The 13,866-nt window shown below is 49.7% G+C and overlaps 1 protein-coding gene across 1 annotated transcript in view; it reads right to left on the reverse strand.

The window, feature by feature from the left end:
- The window catches only part of FSTL1 (follistatin like 1), a 55,391-nt gene extending 41,841 nt beyond the window's left edge, over positions 1–13,550 (reverse strand). Inside the window, exons 1-2 of the mRNA XM_042788902.1 lie at positions 13,425–13,550; positions 13,221–13,280 (exon numbers count right to left, since the gene is read on the reverse strand). Coding sequence (XP_042644836.1) covers positions 13,221–13,280; positions 13,425–13,427 — 63 coding nt within the window. The 5' untranslated portion in view covers positions 13,428–13,550. The remainder of the gene's footprint in view (positions 1–13,220; positions 13,281–13,424) is intronic.
- Between the last annotated feature and the right edge of the window lie 316 nt (positions 13,551–13,866).

The raw sequence follows: 13,866 nt of genomic DNA on the forward strand, positions 1-13,866 counted from the left end.
GAAAACATTGCCTCAGGAGAGGGAACCACCTCTTCTCACCTCTCATCAGTGACCAAAATAAAGGGCTTCCAACCAGCTTGGCCACGGAAAAAGTGTACGAGTTTTCTTTATTTGAATGCCTCTGCTACCCAGTTAAGGCTGCCTTGCAGGAAGGTGTCTTAAAACTATGAAAGCACAGACCCTCAGCCCAGCCCACTTGGCCTTCCCAACATGTGAGCTGGAAGGGACCTGAGAACAAGAAACGCAGAGAGCTTTCTTATTTCTCTGAGAGGAGGAAAAACCCCCAGACACCCATTTTTAAAGACAAAGTTGGAAGTGGAAAGAGAAACAAAAAAGGGGTATTTTAATAACTCCTGAATCTTTACTATGCATTTTTAGTACAGAAGCTTCCCAGGGTCCACATCAAGATCCAGCCCAGTCTGTGCCAAGCTCTGTACAAACACATCTCAGAAGAGAGTCCATGCCCCTGGGACAGCAAGCAAGCAAGATTTGCTCTTGGAAGAAATTCTTGTATTGTTATTTGGTTAGAAATGGATCGTTTGAGAAGGGTGGAACAAACAGCGAGAAATCTGGCCCTGCCTGCACCTCTCTAGCTGTATCCAATTTGGGTCAGACTGGCTTTGAGTTGCCTAGAGGGGGGCGCAGGCTGCACACTCTTCATGACCCCCTCGGTCCCAGGACTGATGCCTGCATTTAAAAGAAGTCACACTTAGAGATAGACCCGAACTCCAACATCAGAGAGAGCTCTCCCTTCTGTCAAAGCCTCGTTCATCCGCCGATCTCTTGCTGTGAGAAAAGGAATACATATCAGAGCAACAGCAGTACGTACTGGTGTTCTCATGGGACCTCATAGAGCACAGAGACATGCTCACCAGTGCCAGCAGTGCAGCCTTTAACAGCTCTCAGGCCCCGGTTCTGCAAACCATCACTGCTCAGTGATACTTTTAAGTGTAGGTGTGCAAGAGACCATGAATTCCCTCACTACCATGCCTAACGTGTCAGCACGCTATGGTAGCAGCCCTCCGTTCGCCCCAGCAGCCTGCACACTCAAAGTGGCCCACGGGCCCGGCAGCCAACTGGTCTGGTGAAAAGGGCCCTGCGATGGCTGACACACCATGCTCGGGGCTCTGGTCGGGGAGCACACAAGCTCTAGCAGGGCTGCAGTGACGCTGCCTGCCAGAGACGGGCTTGAGTTGGCCACAGTGCTGTGACATGGCCCTCTGCCTACTACAGGGCATGAGCTGCACTGAGCACGCGTGCCCCTGGCCCCCAGCCCGGGCAGACCTCACCTGTGGGGTCAAGAGGGTGGAGAAGCCTCTACATATTGAGCTTTAACTTAAGCGTGTATTATAGGCAACTCAAAACTAAGGCTTTAGTTGGTAACGACAGCAGCACATTTGCATACTGTGGGAAGACTCCCATTGTGAAAACCTCGCCAGCTATGCTTCCTGATGGTGCGCCCGTTAACATATATGAACTCCCTAGTATTAAATTAGGGTGCATAATGGTTTTGTTTTTCTTCTTTTTACAACTTATATTGCCCAAGGCCGTAACGGATCCCCAGTAACAGTGCATGGAGATGCCCTGTCATCACGTGGAGGGAGCATTAACAAAATGGGAAAGGGGATGCAACGCGTGGAGACCCAGCGCTGAGCAAGGGATTAGGAGACGTACCTTGCCAGGGGATGGCTTGAGGAGCTCAGACTGTTCAATTTGCCAAATACGAGACTGGGAGCGGTCCTCGCTGCAGACCACAGTTACAATGGTGGGGAACAGACACATGGTACTAAAGGCCTTGTCTGTTTAGCAGATTAAACTCAGGATTCAGCACTCAGGAGATCAGAACTAGACAAATGTCAGCCAGAAATAAGGTGTAACAGCATGTGGGTAATTAACCACTGCAGCAACATACCAAACACAGTGGTATTTTCCATTTGTGGTAATTACTTAATCAAGACTAGATGTCTTTTAAAACAAGCTTTAGAGTCCAGAGCAAATGGAATTAATAAAAAAAAAAAAAAGCTGGATATATGGGCTGCATTATGCAAGAGGGTAGAAGTAAAGCACAATAGCTCCTTCTGGCTTCACCATCTACTAATTTATGGGGAAAATTGCCCCTTTCTTTTTGTGTCAGTGGAGTTGGTAGACAGCCATATTTTTAGTGACAAGACATACTGATGTTTATAAGAAATAGTACTAATAATATGTTGTGTTTCACCCACACTGAAATTCTCCAAGCTCTTTACTGTCACTATGTCAGTAAGCCTGACAACTCACTGGCTAATAAATTGGCATTATTCATCCCCCTTTCATCCAGCTTTAAAGTTTTCAGAGTAGCTAATCATCTGCTTACCATTTACATGGGAAACAGGCTACCTGTGATCTTGGGCACCTACTTTTAGGCCTCTCAATGAGAAAACATTCACATGGACACCCTACAGAAGGTCTTGGGGTGGGAAGTGGCTCAGCACACACAACTGCCCAGCAGCTGCCTACTCCAGATGCTTATCCCCAGTACATACTTTATAGCACTCAAAAACTCTGTATAACGTCTCTAGAAAAATTCTGGTAACAATGTACTTTTTAAGACCAGAAGTCAGCAGTTAAAATGTCTAAGAAAAAAAAAAAAAAAAAGAGAATGTTTCCTAGTCATTTTAACAAACATCTTCATATATGACAGACATACCAAAAAAAAAAAAAAAAAAAGAAAAAAAGTAATTTCCATTAGTCACCATGACAACCAATGGAAATCACTAACCCATCTTCTCTCCCTTATCAACCTTTGGCAGACCTGTCAGGGAAAGCAAGAGACTATGCCCCATGTAAGATTCTCTACTTAACTACAACATATAGCTCATTGCCACAACGTCAAGTGCTTCCCTTACAGCATTTCTCCAGTTTGTACCCTCTGAGCTACAAACAGCTGGAGAGATGCTTGCTGCTCCCCTCTGAGAGCAAACACACGCCAGAAATGCAATCCCCCCTCCGAGACACTCCAGCTCTCCCACCTTATGCCCTTCTTCTCCCTCCCCGACTCCATAAAAACATTCAACCATGTCTTCCTTCCCATCTGTGGGCCATTAGCTTGCATCTTAAATGTGGCCTGTACAAGCCCTTTTTACACATCTTTACTGCCTGGACAGAAATTGCTGCATTACACAGCAGTTCTGGCCCACATTTTATCTCCGTTTTCCTCACCATTGTTGTTGTTGTTGTTGATAAGGGTAATGACCCTCTGTAGTGCTTGCTGCGCCTTCTACATGAGAGCTTTTAAACTTTTCTTAACAGGAATGCAGTCAACATCATAAACCCTTCTGAGAGGCACAGCACCATCATTATCCTTATTCTACAGATGAGAACACTGCAGCTTAGACGAATTAGGTGTCTTGCCCAAAACCTACATACAAATCATGGCAAGATGCTAAGAGGGAGAACAAAGAGGTCTGGAGATATGAGCCTGTTTGCATTTTCTTGATGCCTACAGGCTCTGAAGTTGTTTGAACCACATATGCTCAGAGTCCCCTTTAGCCCCTCTACTCTGCCAAAACCCCACAGCAAATAAATACAAACTCGAGAGAAAAACAACCCAACAGTTGTCTCTGTTTAATGCTAGTTTACTGTTGACCTTGCATCTGCAGCCAGGATGGCCTAACTCGTCCCAGCATCTGAATGTGTGCTGCTGCACTGCAGAAGAGCTTGGCAGTGATTTGTGAGAAGGTATTAATGCCCAGCTGTTCCCCCATCTTTTTTGGTTTTCACAAGCACAAAGTTAGGCGTAGCCCAGACACTGCACTGACACTGTGCAGTTTCAGGCTACTCATATACCATAGTGAGATTCAACGCTCACCTAGTAGGATCCAAAATTCCCAAATAATCCACATCGGTTGCAAATTTTGCTGCATTCTCCTCCACTCCTCCATCCCAGGTCTGGGTTGCAGGAGTTACCAGCAAGTTACTCCCACCAGGGCTGAGTACGGTGGCTCTGGGGGTGTGCGCGTATGTGCACACAAGGTGTAACAAACCATGCTTTGGCTCTGTTTCTTCCACGACACCCTCCTGGGAGACTGCACGCGGCTCTGAGTGCCAAAGAGGGGAGGAAAAACCATCAAGTGCAAAGCTGAGCAACGAGCTGTTCTACAAGTTGCTTCCCACAGATTCCTGTCTTGAGGCTGATCGCGTTTGGTGGCTACGAAGGTATGAACTATGATCAAAGGGGAACACTCATAAAACGCTTCTCTGGTCTGTAGTAAAAGCCGATCTCACGCTGAAGCTTTTCCCTCAGGTAGGCCAGTAACTACTGTACTACACTGTCTATTTTTACAAAACTTAGAGGAACGTAGTGCCTTGTAGGAAATTAATACACTTCGCTAAACATGGCTGAAACAGGCTGTTGGGTTTAAAAGCTATTTGAGGAGGCTCAAAGGTACCAACAAACAGAGAATAAGATCATATAAAACTCCGTTTCTTCAGGCAGTCAGGGAAAAATGTTCTGCTTTGACAGGAGGAAGGAAGCTACGCGGCAATTAAAAGATGTGGGCTAAGCACGGAGCTGAGGGACCCCATAAACTGGCTGCATGTACAAGGTGGAGATAACTGCACAGGGGAGGCACTCATTATCCTCGAACACGGGAGTGTAATTAGGACCATTGGGACAGAATAAAAAGATTGATGGTCTGCTTGCTCACAGAAGAGGACCATGAAGATAAACTTACCGACTTTGAGATACTGCAGAGCATGGTATCATTTTTCACAGAACAGGAAGGGGGCATCACTTATCGGGGATGTGTAAAACTGGATTTGACAAGACACTAATGGTTTGTAGAAGCAGCTACTGATCCCAGGGCACGCAGCAATACCTTGTAGAACAAACAGTCTGTTTTTCGAAAGGAGGATGCTTTGAATGATCTCGAAAAGCATTATCGCATTTGTCACCAGCCCCTCTGAAAAGCTTGGCAGAACACATGGGCTGCGGGGAACCATCCTGCAAGAGGGCACCCCTCTTGTCTTCCTGCATACGCTTCTCAGGTGAGAAAAAGGCCTGAGGACATGCCTCTCACCCTCCTGAGTGCTCCTTTCAGCCGGGCCGGGCTGGTGACACCGCCCCATCCATAGCTCAGCAGCTGATGTGACCGAGGAGCAGCCATCCATGCGTGCCACCGGCCACGCTGCGGCCCCAACCCTGCAGCGGGTCAAACGTGGGAACGCTCCTTGCCAGGGACAGCGCAGGCGACCTGCCCAGCCCTGGTCACGGGAAGGGCAAGGTACTGCTTGCTGAGCAAAGCTCAGTGCATGAGTAAGCCCAGGCGCTGAGGCTCGCTCTTTAACTGTGGACCGGGTATAAATCAGGCTGTTAAAAAAGAAAGTACTCCCTCCTTACCCTTACACATCATTCTCTACCAACCGGTCCAGTCCCCAGTCCTGGGGTCATGAGAAATGGAGCTCCGTGAGAAACAGAGCCCCTGTGGCAACCTGACTTCTCCACTGTCTGTCTGCAGGGCAACTGGAGAAGGGAGCACCGCCTGAAGAAAGTTAGGCCGATAATACTCACGTGGTGTTCATCGTCCTGGGGCTGAAATACCCCAGAGCTTGCATCATGCGGAGCAAACATGCTATCCCCATGACAGGAATACCACAGCTTTTCTGCCAAGTTGAAGGCGATGCCTTCAGCATGAATGCTTGGTCCCCTGCCACCTTAATCTTCCAGAGCCCCGGGTTTGAATGTGCGAGCTGCAGACCAGAGCTGGGTCACAACCTTTTCAGTTATCCCTGAGGAATTTTACTCACCCAGACAAAGAAACGATCCAGACATAGCAAAAATTCCCTGAGGAAATCGCTTCCTCCTACATATAGGAAACGAGACAACAATTCCAATCCCTCATACTTAGGCTTCCTCAAACATAAACATGAAAAAGTGGCCAAAACACAGGAGGGGAAAGAAAGTCCCAGAGCAGCAAGGAGTACATATGCAAAGAGTTACTTCAGAAGAACTCTTGGCTTCAGGCTACAATTACCACGTAAATGGCAGGGGCCACTCTAGCACAGAGGGGGCCCCACCCGCAGGCACCCTCCTCATCAGAAAATGGCAACAGACTCTGCTGACAAAACCATCCCCGGACACACGACGGTGCTGGAGGCCAAGCTGGCAACTGGTCAGCTCCTGCCAAACGCTCCCTCTTCCATCCATCCCAGTGGATGGACAGAAACTCCTTGTTCTGTCCCTCTGATGCTCAAGCCCCGAAATGCCTTTCCCCTGGCAGCAGGGTGACCAGGAAAGAGCGGCCAAGGGGCAGCATTTCTGATGGCAGGAGGTGCACCCAGCCCCCAGGCTCCGGCGTTAGGACAAGATTCACCAGTACATCTCTCCATCAGAGGCAGGTACCTTTGCTAGTCCACCCCTGTCGCCCCATTCTTGCTTCCCTTTTATCCAAGATTCTAACATCCTCTCCTCCCCTCCCCTGACTTGGAAAGCTTGAGAAGAATGTTTGAGGCTTGAGTCTTACTTCTGACACAGGTACCTCTGCAACAAGTCCCTCCACTACCTCCCCTAGTTCTCCTCACAGATAAATAAACAAATAAGTTGCTTCTGGCTATAGACAATCTTTGAAGCTATAACTATTTCTCAAAAACTTCCATTGTGGGGAAGAAGCAGCTGATTAAGCATGGAAAGCTCCACCAGCATCCATATTCCCAAGGCTTCTTGATCCTGTCTCAGGACTCTGAGCCAGGACTCTGAGCCAGGAGCAGGGACGGGATCAAGAGCAACATGTATTGTCTAGGGACAACCAGCAGTGGGTGACAAATAGCTGTCCAAGCAGTCCTTCTATGTTTAGAGCATAGGGTGTGCAAATCCTCTGCTCCTACCAATGAAACCCAGCTGCTTTGCCTTGGTGTTTTTTATCTGTTTCTCTCCATTGTTCCTTCAAGTTGGTTTGTTACTCTTCGCATGGCAAGGCCCTCTACAGAGATACAATCAAGAGGAAAAAAAAAAAAAAAAACAACGAATTCATATGCTTATGGCTTTACTGCTGTGAAATAGAGCTGCAGAATGAAATGAGAGAAGGATAAAAAAGAAAGAACAAGAAAAGCTGGTCACTATGGTGCCCATTACATGGCGTTACAGTATTTAGAGAAAGTGCTTAGAGGTCTATCTCTGGGACAGTAGTTGACAAGGTACAGCCAAGGGAAACGCTGTACAGAGAGTCATCCTGCAATGCCCACACAGAGATGAATGAGGCTCTAACAAGTCTTTCCTCTCAACCTCCTGCTTTTCCTGGTGCATTAGGTATTTTCCTCAGAGGCACAGGAGAACTGGCACCCTCTCCCCAGTGAGACAAAAACCAGATTCCAGTTTTGAAGCAGTGTTTAGTTTCTTCTGCCAAAATATTTGCTTAGCTGTCAAACAGTGGAAATGTGGGATCCACCTACAGCTGAGCTAATGAGACACCAAATCCCTCCCCAGGCATCCACCCCAAACTCCTCGTTCTTTCCGAGAGGAGTCTCCAAAGTCTTTACAGGTTATGGAGCCCTTGACATGCCCCAAACAAGGTGCAAGTGTCTCAAGAAATTCCACATATGCAGATGGGAGCATGAGCTTGCTTTTTGTCATCATCTCTCGCAGGCACCCTACCTCTAACACACTGCCCCAAGCAACCACAGGCCCAATGTCAAAACTGAGAGGTACAGTGCAATACGTGAGAGAGCTCAGGCGTAGAGCAGGTAGTAAGATTTCACAGGAACTTATATGAACTTCACTTCTGGGTAGCTAGTTTGCACGGGAGAGGAGGGACAGTCACTTGTTACTGCTGGCTGCTGCCTTCAGCCCACGTCAGAACTGGAGCACGCCTGAGAGCAAGTAGTGAGAAAATGCCATGAAGTTGTTGCTTGTGCTACAGTAATCTGTGTTTTAATCCAGCATCGAAGCCACCAGGCCTGCTTACCTGTCATTTGTTTATTTACTGCTGCAATGCCTAGGAATCGCAAACAGAGTCCCATAGCCAACAGCAAACAAGCCCCTGCTCTAACCAACTCATATCTAACTTGGTACACTAGCTGTGGCAAAATCTGCAGCCTCTGGGAAAGTCGAGATGTATATAACCCCATGTCTGCCATCCAGACGCAGCTCTGGAAGGAAGTGTGCTTCACAGCGTAACAGCAGTCTGCTCTGCTCGTTTGCTAAACTCAGAGACTGCGCTGTGAGGGATAAATCTCTCCACAGAAATGACGGTTATTCACGGATTAGTTCAAATACCGTAGTACAGCAGAAGCCAGCCCCCCTGCAAAGACAGACGCAGCCCAGCTAAACAAGGCATTTCTGGAGACCAATCTCATCTAGCTCACAGGGTATGTGACAAAACCACAGCCTGGTTAATAGGAGTCTCATGAGCCCAGAAAGACACATCTGGCTGAGATTTGTGACAAACTCTCTTCTGTACAAAGAGAAACATTCCCCGGCTCATGTAACACCACACAAGAAAGATCAAAGGTGCTCCGGTGCCTCCTGATGAGTAAGCAGCTGTACCAATAACAGCAGCTGGAAAATGCAACAGGAGACTCTCAGCCAGTCCCTTCCTCCTGTGCTGGGACCAGAGATGCCTCCCAGGCAGCCCCCAGCAGCAGCCCCCCTGTTAATTACCAGCAAGGAATTTGCACTCTGGCAGATAAAGTCATTCACTCGGCTACAGCACGGTTGCCCAGAGCAGATACCATCCGACAGCGGCTCCGTCTGAGAAGCAGCATCGGGGTGCCGCACGCGCACACGCATGTGCTATGCAGCATCACTTCTGCCTCAGTGCTCGTGGCACGCACGCTGCTGCTCGGAGGTTACGGTCCCTTCAAAGCAGCCCGGGGAGGTTGTTTAAACACTCGGGGCATTGGGCCAGCGACTTCAGCACAGCACGAGGTGCCTCCGACAGAACCGCTTGGTTGGTCTCCCAGACCCTGATCCCTGGGACCGTCCGCAGCACGGCAGCGGCCCGACGGCACAACGTGTGCCTTACCAAACAGGCTTTGCACAGATGAGCCTTTGCTGTTAGCCCAGGGTAGAATCGCTTTTTCCCTGCCTCCCCATTTAAAATAGCTCGTTGCCTTGAGGCGCAACTCCAGCAACGCCTGGTCTGGCACTCAAGGGCAGGATTTCAGGGAGGAAGATGCCTACCGCTGCAAAATCAGCTCAAGGAGAAAAATGGATGCAATTTTTCTTTCCACTGAAGACTGAAGATGTGCCTGCTAGACTAGACCTGGGAAGCTAGTTTTATTATATGAGCGGGTTACATGTAACTGCTGGGTTTTCTTGCACAAAGACAGTACATATTAAAAACAGCACAAGTTATGCATGGGATTAGCACCACGGTGTCTTTTGTTTCCACTGCCACAGACAAAATATCAGTGAGAGGAGGACTGAACTATCCGCAAAGCCTTTATCACTAAATTTCAAAGGCAAATGGACCCTTCTTAAAATGATGGCTTCAGGGCCAAATACATGCAAATACAGTTATGCAATTACATCAGGATCTCAACTTTAATTTATTCAGTTTCATTTATTAAGATAGCAGTTTTTAGTTTTCACCATTGCAAAAACATGGGAGAGGTTTCACCAAAGCAAGCTGACAATGCTGGCCAGACCGTGTGAACAGCCCAATGGGAATAAGTGCAGCAGGTTTTACAAGGACCAGCTGAACACCCAGCTCCATCTCCCCTGAGGCACACTGCTGGCAAAAGGGGCACAGGCCCTGGCAGGTGTCCAGTGTTGCCCTCCCTGCGTGCAAAAGTCAAGTCGGATTGAGAGGAAGCACGCCGGTGAGTTAAGCAAACAGAACTTGGCTGAAACCTTTGTCTTTTCTCTCCCCTGTCACATCTCTTTTCAGCTTTTCACACGGAAAAATTACAGTGAAGGAAAACGAGGTGGGGTGAAAAAAATTAATCCCAGGGTTACAACAGATGTAGACGCTGCAAACACTGTACTGTTTGAAAAGGTTATAAATGTGCCTCCAGATGCTTGTCATTGCTGTGTTGCTAAGGGTTATAGCCCCCTCGGATCTGTCAGATCTCCTCGCAAGAGGAGAGCCTTTAGCCCTCCTTCTCTTGCCCTTTTTAGCCACCATGAGACAAATCAGATTAAACTGTTTACACAATCCTTTCCAAAGGCTGGCTCATTTGGCCAGAAATGGGTTAAATATAGTTCAGGAGAACAGTTACAAGTCCCAGAAATTAATCTGAACGGCTGGAAAACTGGCAAGGAGCAGAGGGCAGGCCAGGGCAGTGACCTCTCCTCTTGGCAAAGCTGGACTCAGGAAAGGACTTCTGCCCACAGTGTGCACCAATATACTCATGCTGACATAAGCCTCTCTGCTAACATCTAAAATTCATGGTGAAAATAACTTTCTTGATGATTCTGAATCAGGTTTAAGCAAAATGAAAAAAGAAAAACCCTCACCCGTATTTTGAAAGAAGTATCCTGATGGGACATATAATGATGCCAGTATAATTACAGCGGTACCACCAGTGGAAGTGCTCCCACGCACCGCCCTTCACAACCCACGGACACAGTCAAACAGTGACCGGACTCCAGTGTTAACTAGGTAACTTGCTCCAGCAGGATATGAACAACTGATTAACTTTTAATACATTCCTCAGACATTTCGAGCCTCTCCCTTTTCCTCTATCGCAATGGATGCTTCCCAAAAAATCACTCCATCTGCTTCGGAATGCCCCAGCTGAGAACAAAAGCAACTTCACCCTCTGTAGCATCCCTGTTAATACAAATGAACGGCTGCCTCATTGAGAGTCTGACCTAGGAAGAAAGAGATAAAAAGGGCTGTCTGAAGCCAATGGCTGGCTTCCATCCGAGGAGTACAGTTCACCGTCTATTGCTCTTGTGACTATTACTGAACTGGGCCAAGAAAAGCTCCCAAGTTTTGGCACGCCTCAGATTTTCCAGTCTGCACAAAGTCATGCCAGGAACATTTACTGAAGCAATTTCTTTCTTTCTTTCTTTCAAGACTCTAATTATGCACCTAACAATGTTGTAGAAATGAGTGCTGTACAAAAACCCCAGTACAGTTCAGATACAGTTTTGCCGACAAAAGGATTACAAGCTTAAGGCTTGGTGTTAATATTCCGAACGTACTGAAAGTGCAAACTGCAGCAGAAACAGAAGATGCAGAGAGGTTATCACTTCCAAAATCTGGAAGAGGGAAAACCACACAGGAAAATGCCGTACTAATCTTACTAAATGCCAGCGATGTGGGAGAGTGGTAATAAGAAACAATTAAAAGGGGGCAACCATCAAAGCCATCTCTGAAACGCAAGCAGCTCACCTGCAAACAAAGCCCACTCCCTAAAAAATGAGAAGGTCTAGATATCCCAGAGGGTGGGATGCTACCTGTGAGTGAACTGAGGTTCACCACTCTGCAGCTACCAGCAACAAGGAATCAAACTGAACCCCCAAACAAAAGTTGTCTGAGGTGTCAATTTTCCCTGAAACCAGACCCAAACCTCACTCATCACTCTCAAGTTTTGCTGAGCTTAGACTGGAATCGAACCAAAAACATTCACTGGTTTGACACCTGGACCACTACCCCTGAAACAGTCAAATCATTCGTTTATCCACTCAAGCATGGACTGGCCTTTAAAACCAAGTTCTGAAGATAATGGTTGTACATTTGTATTACTTTCAGTTTCCAGATGAGGCACAGAGACATGACTACTTACACTCGGGAGGCCATACAGGTACTCCAAATTAGAGTACATTAGGCAAAAAGCACGATTTAGCACTTTGACCATGAACATAATGTTAGCGGCACCGGTGAGATCAGAAATCAAGGGCTAAACACATATTGGCTAGGTTTCTCTGGTTTACTGACTCCAAGAGGCTTTACTCAGACCACTGCCATCACTATTTAGCCATTATTATCCTTTGTCTTACGGATGTACTGCTGCGCACTTCCTTCCTACAAAGGTTTTGCTGTATATTGACTAGAACTGGTTAAGGTTTATTTAGGTTTCCTAAGAAAATGAATAAAACCGATCTGGCTTTTTCAGGACAGTGTCAGAGAAGACACGTGGAAATGCTGACTACATAAGTATGTCACGCCTTGGGAAGAAAGTGTATTACAATACTATCATGTAGAGGCAGATGTGAAACGTTAGCCCATACTACGGTTCAGTCAAGCTCTCCCTGGTTTTCGCAACAGCCGCGACCAGAGCTGTAGCTTGGCAGTGTCAGCTCCCAACAGCCCTGTCTCACCTCTGCTCCTCACGTGCCCCAGCGTTTGCATTGTTCGGCCCTTCTGCGAGTGGCTGGCAGTTGCAGGGAGTTCGCCAAAGAGCTTTGCGTATGGGGACAGAGCAACAGTGATGGGCTTCCCCCTAAATACCTCTCTTTGCCCTAACCCGGGCAGCACAGTCCATGGGTGGGAAGCAGAAAAAGAGGGAACTGTTTGTAGGAAATCAGATGTGTTTATGCATTTTTTTTTTATTTTTTAATTTTTTTTTTTTTTTTGTGCAGAGCCAAACTGCGATGCTCTAGGGTGGGTCTCACCATCTGGGAGAAATATGTAGGGAGAAAAAATGCAGGCAGGGAGGACGAGCCGCCCCCCGCCCCCGAGCGGGACCGCTTCCCTCCAAAAACAGGCTCGGCCTCCCTCCCCAGCCCAGCTTGAGTTCATTTTCCTCAAATCACTTCCACATTTCCCCCGCCGTAATTATCAAATATTTTGTTTCTGACCTCACTTTTACGGAGGCCGCCGCAACCGGGAATTCAGGCACCGTTTATTTTCTGTCAACAGAGCTGGGGCGGGGAGGGGGGTTGCGAGTTGGGGGCTTTCAATGGTTTTCAATGTCATTGCAGTAAAAGAAGAGGGGGAAAAAAAAAACGAGAGAGAGAAAGAGCGAGCGGGAGGGAGGGGAAGGGGGCTGCCCAGGGAAGCCCGGCCCGGCGGCAGGCGGGGCGGGGGGGGGGGGGGGCCCGGCCCGGGCGGGGACGCGGGCCCCTCGCTCCCACGGAGGGGTCCGGCGGCCCCGCAACTTCCCTCCCGCTCCAGCTGCTACTTCTTTACCCCCGTCCCGGCAGCTCCCCGCCTCCCCGCTCCGGGGCAGCGGCGGCGGGGAGGGGGGACGCCCTGGAAAACGCCCAAGAAGGGACACCCCCCACCCCCCCCCCCCACCCCGCTTCCCGCCCTCGCCCGGCCCGGCCCGGCCCGGCGCCGGGGCCCCGCGCCTACCTCGGCTCGCAGGCGGGCGACGGCCATCAGGGCGCAGAGCAACGGGAGAGTTTTCCAGATCTGCAAGAGAGGGAGCGGAGGAGGAAAAGGGGGGGGGGGGTTGGGGGGAGGGTGGTGGAAGGAGGGCGGTGAGCGCGGGCCGGGCCGGGGCGAGCGGGGCCGGGGCCGCCGCCGCCAAAGTTCCCGCCTGTCGGCCCCGCTCACCATGCTGCGGGCGGCTGGCGGGGCACCGGCGGGGCAGGAGGAGTTTGCGGAGGCGCCTTCCCCGGCTCCGGCTCGCTCGGGAAGGGAAGGGGAGGGCTCCCCCTCACCCCGACCCGCCAGCCCGCGGCTCCACCCCCGGCCCGACCCCCGCCGCCTCCCCCCCCCCCCCCCCCGCCCCGGGGCCGCCTCCATCCCGGCCCGCCGTGAGGGGGCAGGCGGTGCCCCCGGCCCTGCAGCCCCCCGGGTCCCCCGGCGCCCTTTGAAAGACGCCCAAAGCTGAGGGGCGTCCAGGGGCTGGGGGGGGGGCTCGGGTCCCCTGGCCCAGCCGGTGCCCGAGGTGGGAGGGTTAACACACCCCACCCCCCCCCAAAAAAAAAAAACACCTCGACCGGGCAGAAGGTGAGTCCGGGGGGACCCCCTGAGCCCTGCGAGACCCCCCGGC

The sequence above is a fragment of the Tyto alba genome, unplaced genomic scaffold (genome assembly GCF_018691265.1).
Source record: "Tyto alba isolate M040663 unplaced genomic scaffold, T.alba_DEE_v4.0 Super-Scaffold_14, whole genome shotgun sequence".
In the NCBI taxonomy this organism is placed as follows: Eukaryota; Metazoa; Chordata; class Aves; order Strigiformes; family Tytonidae; genus Tyto; species Tyto alba.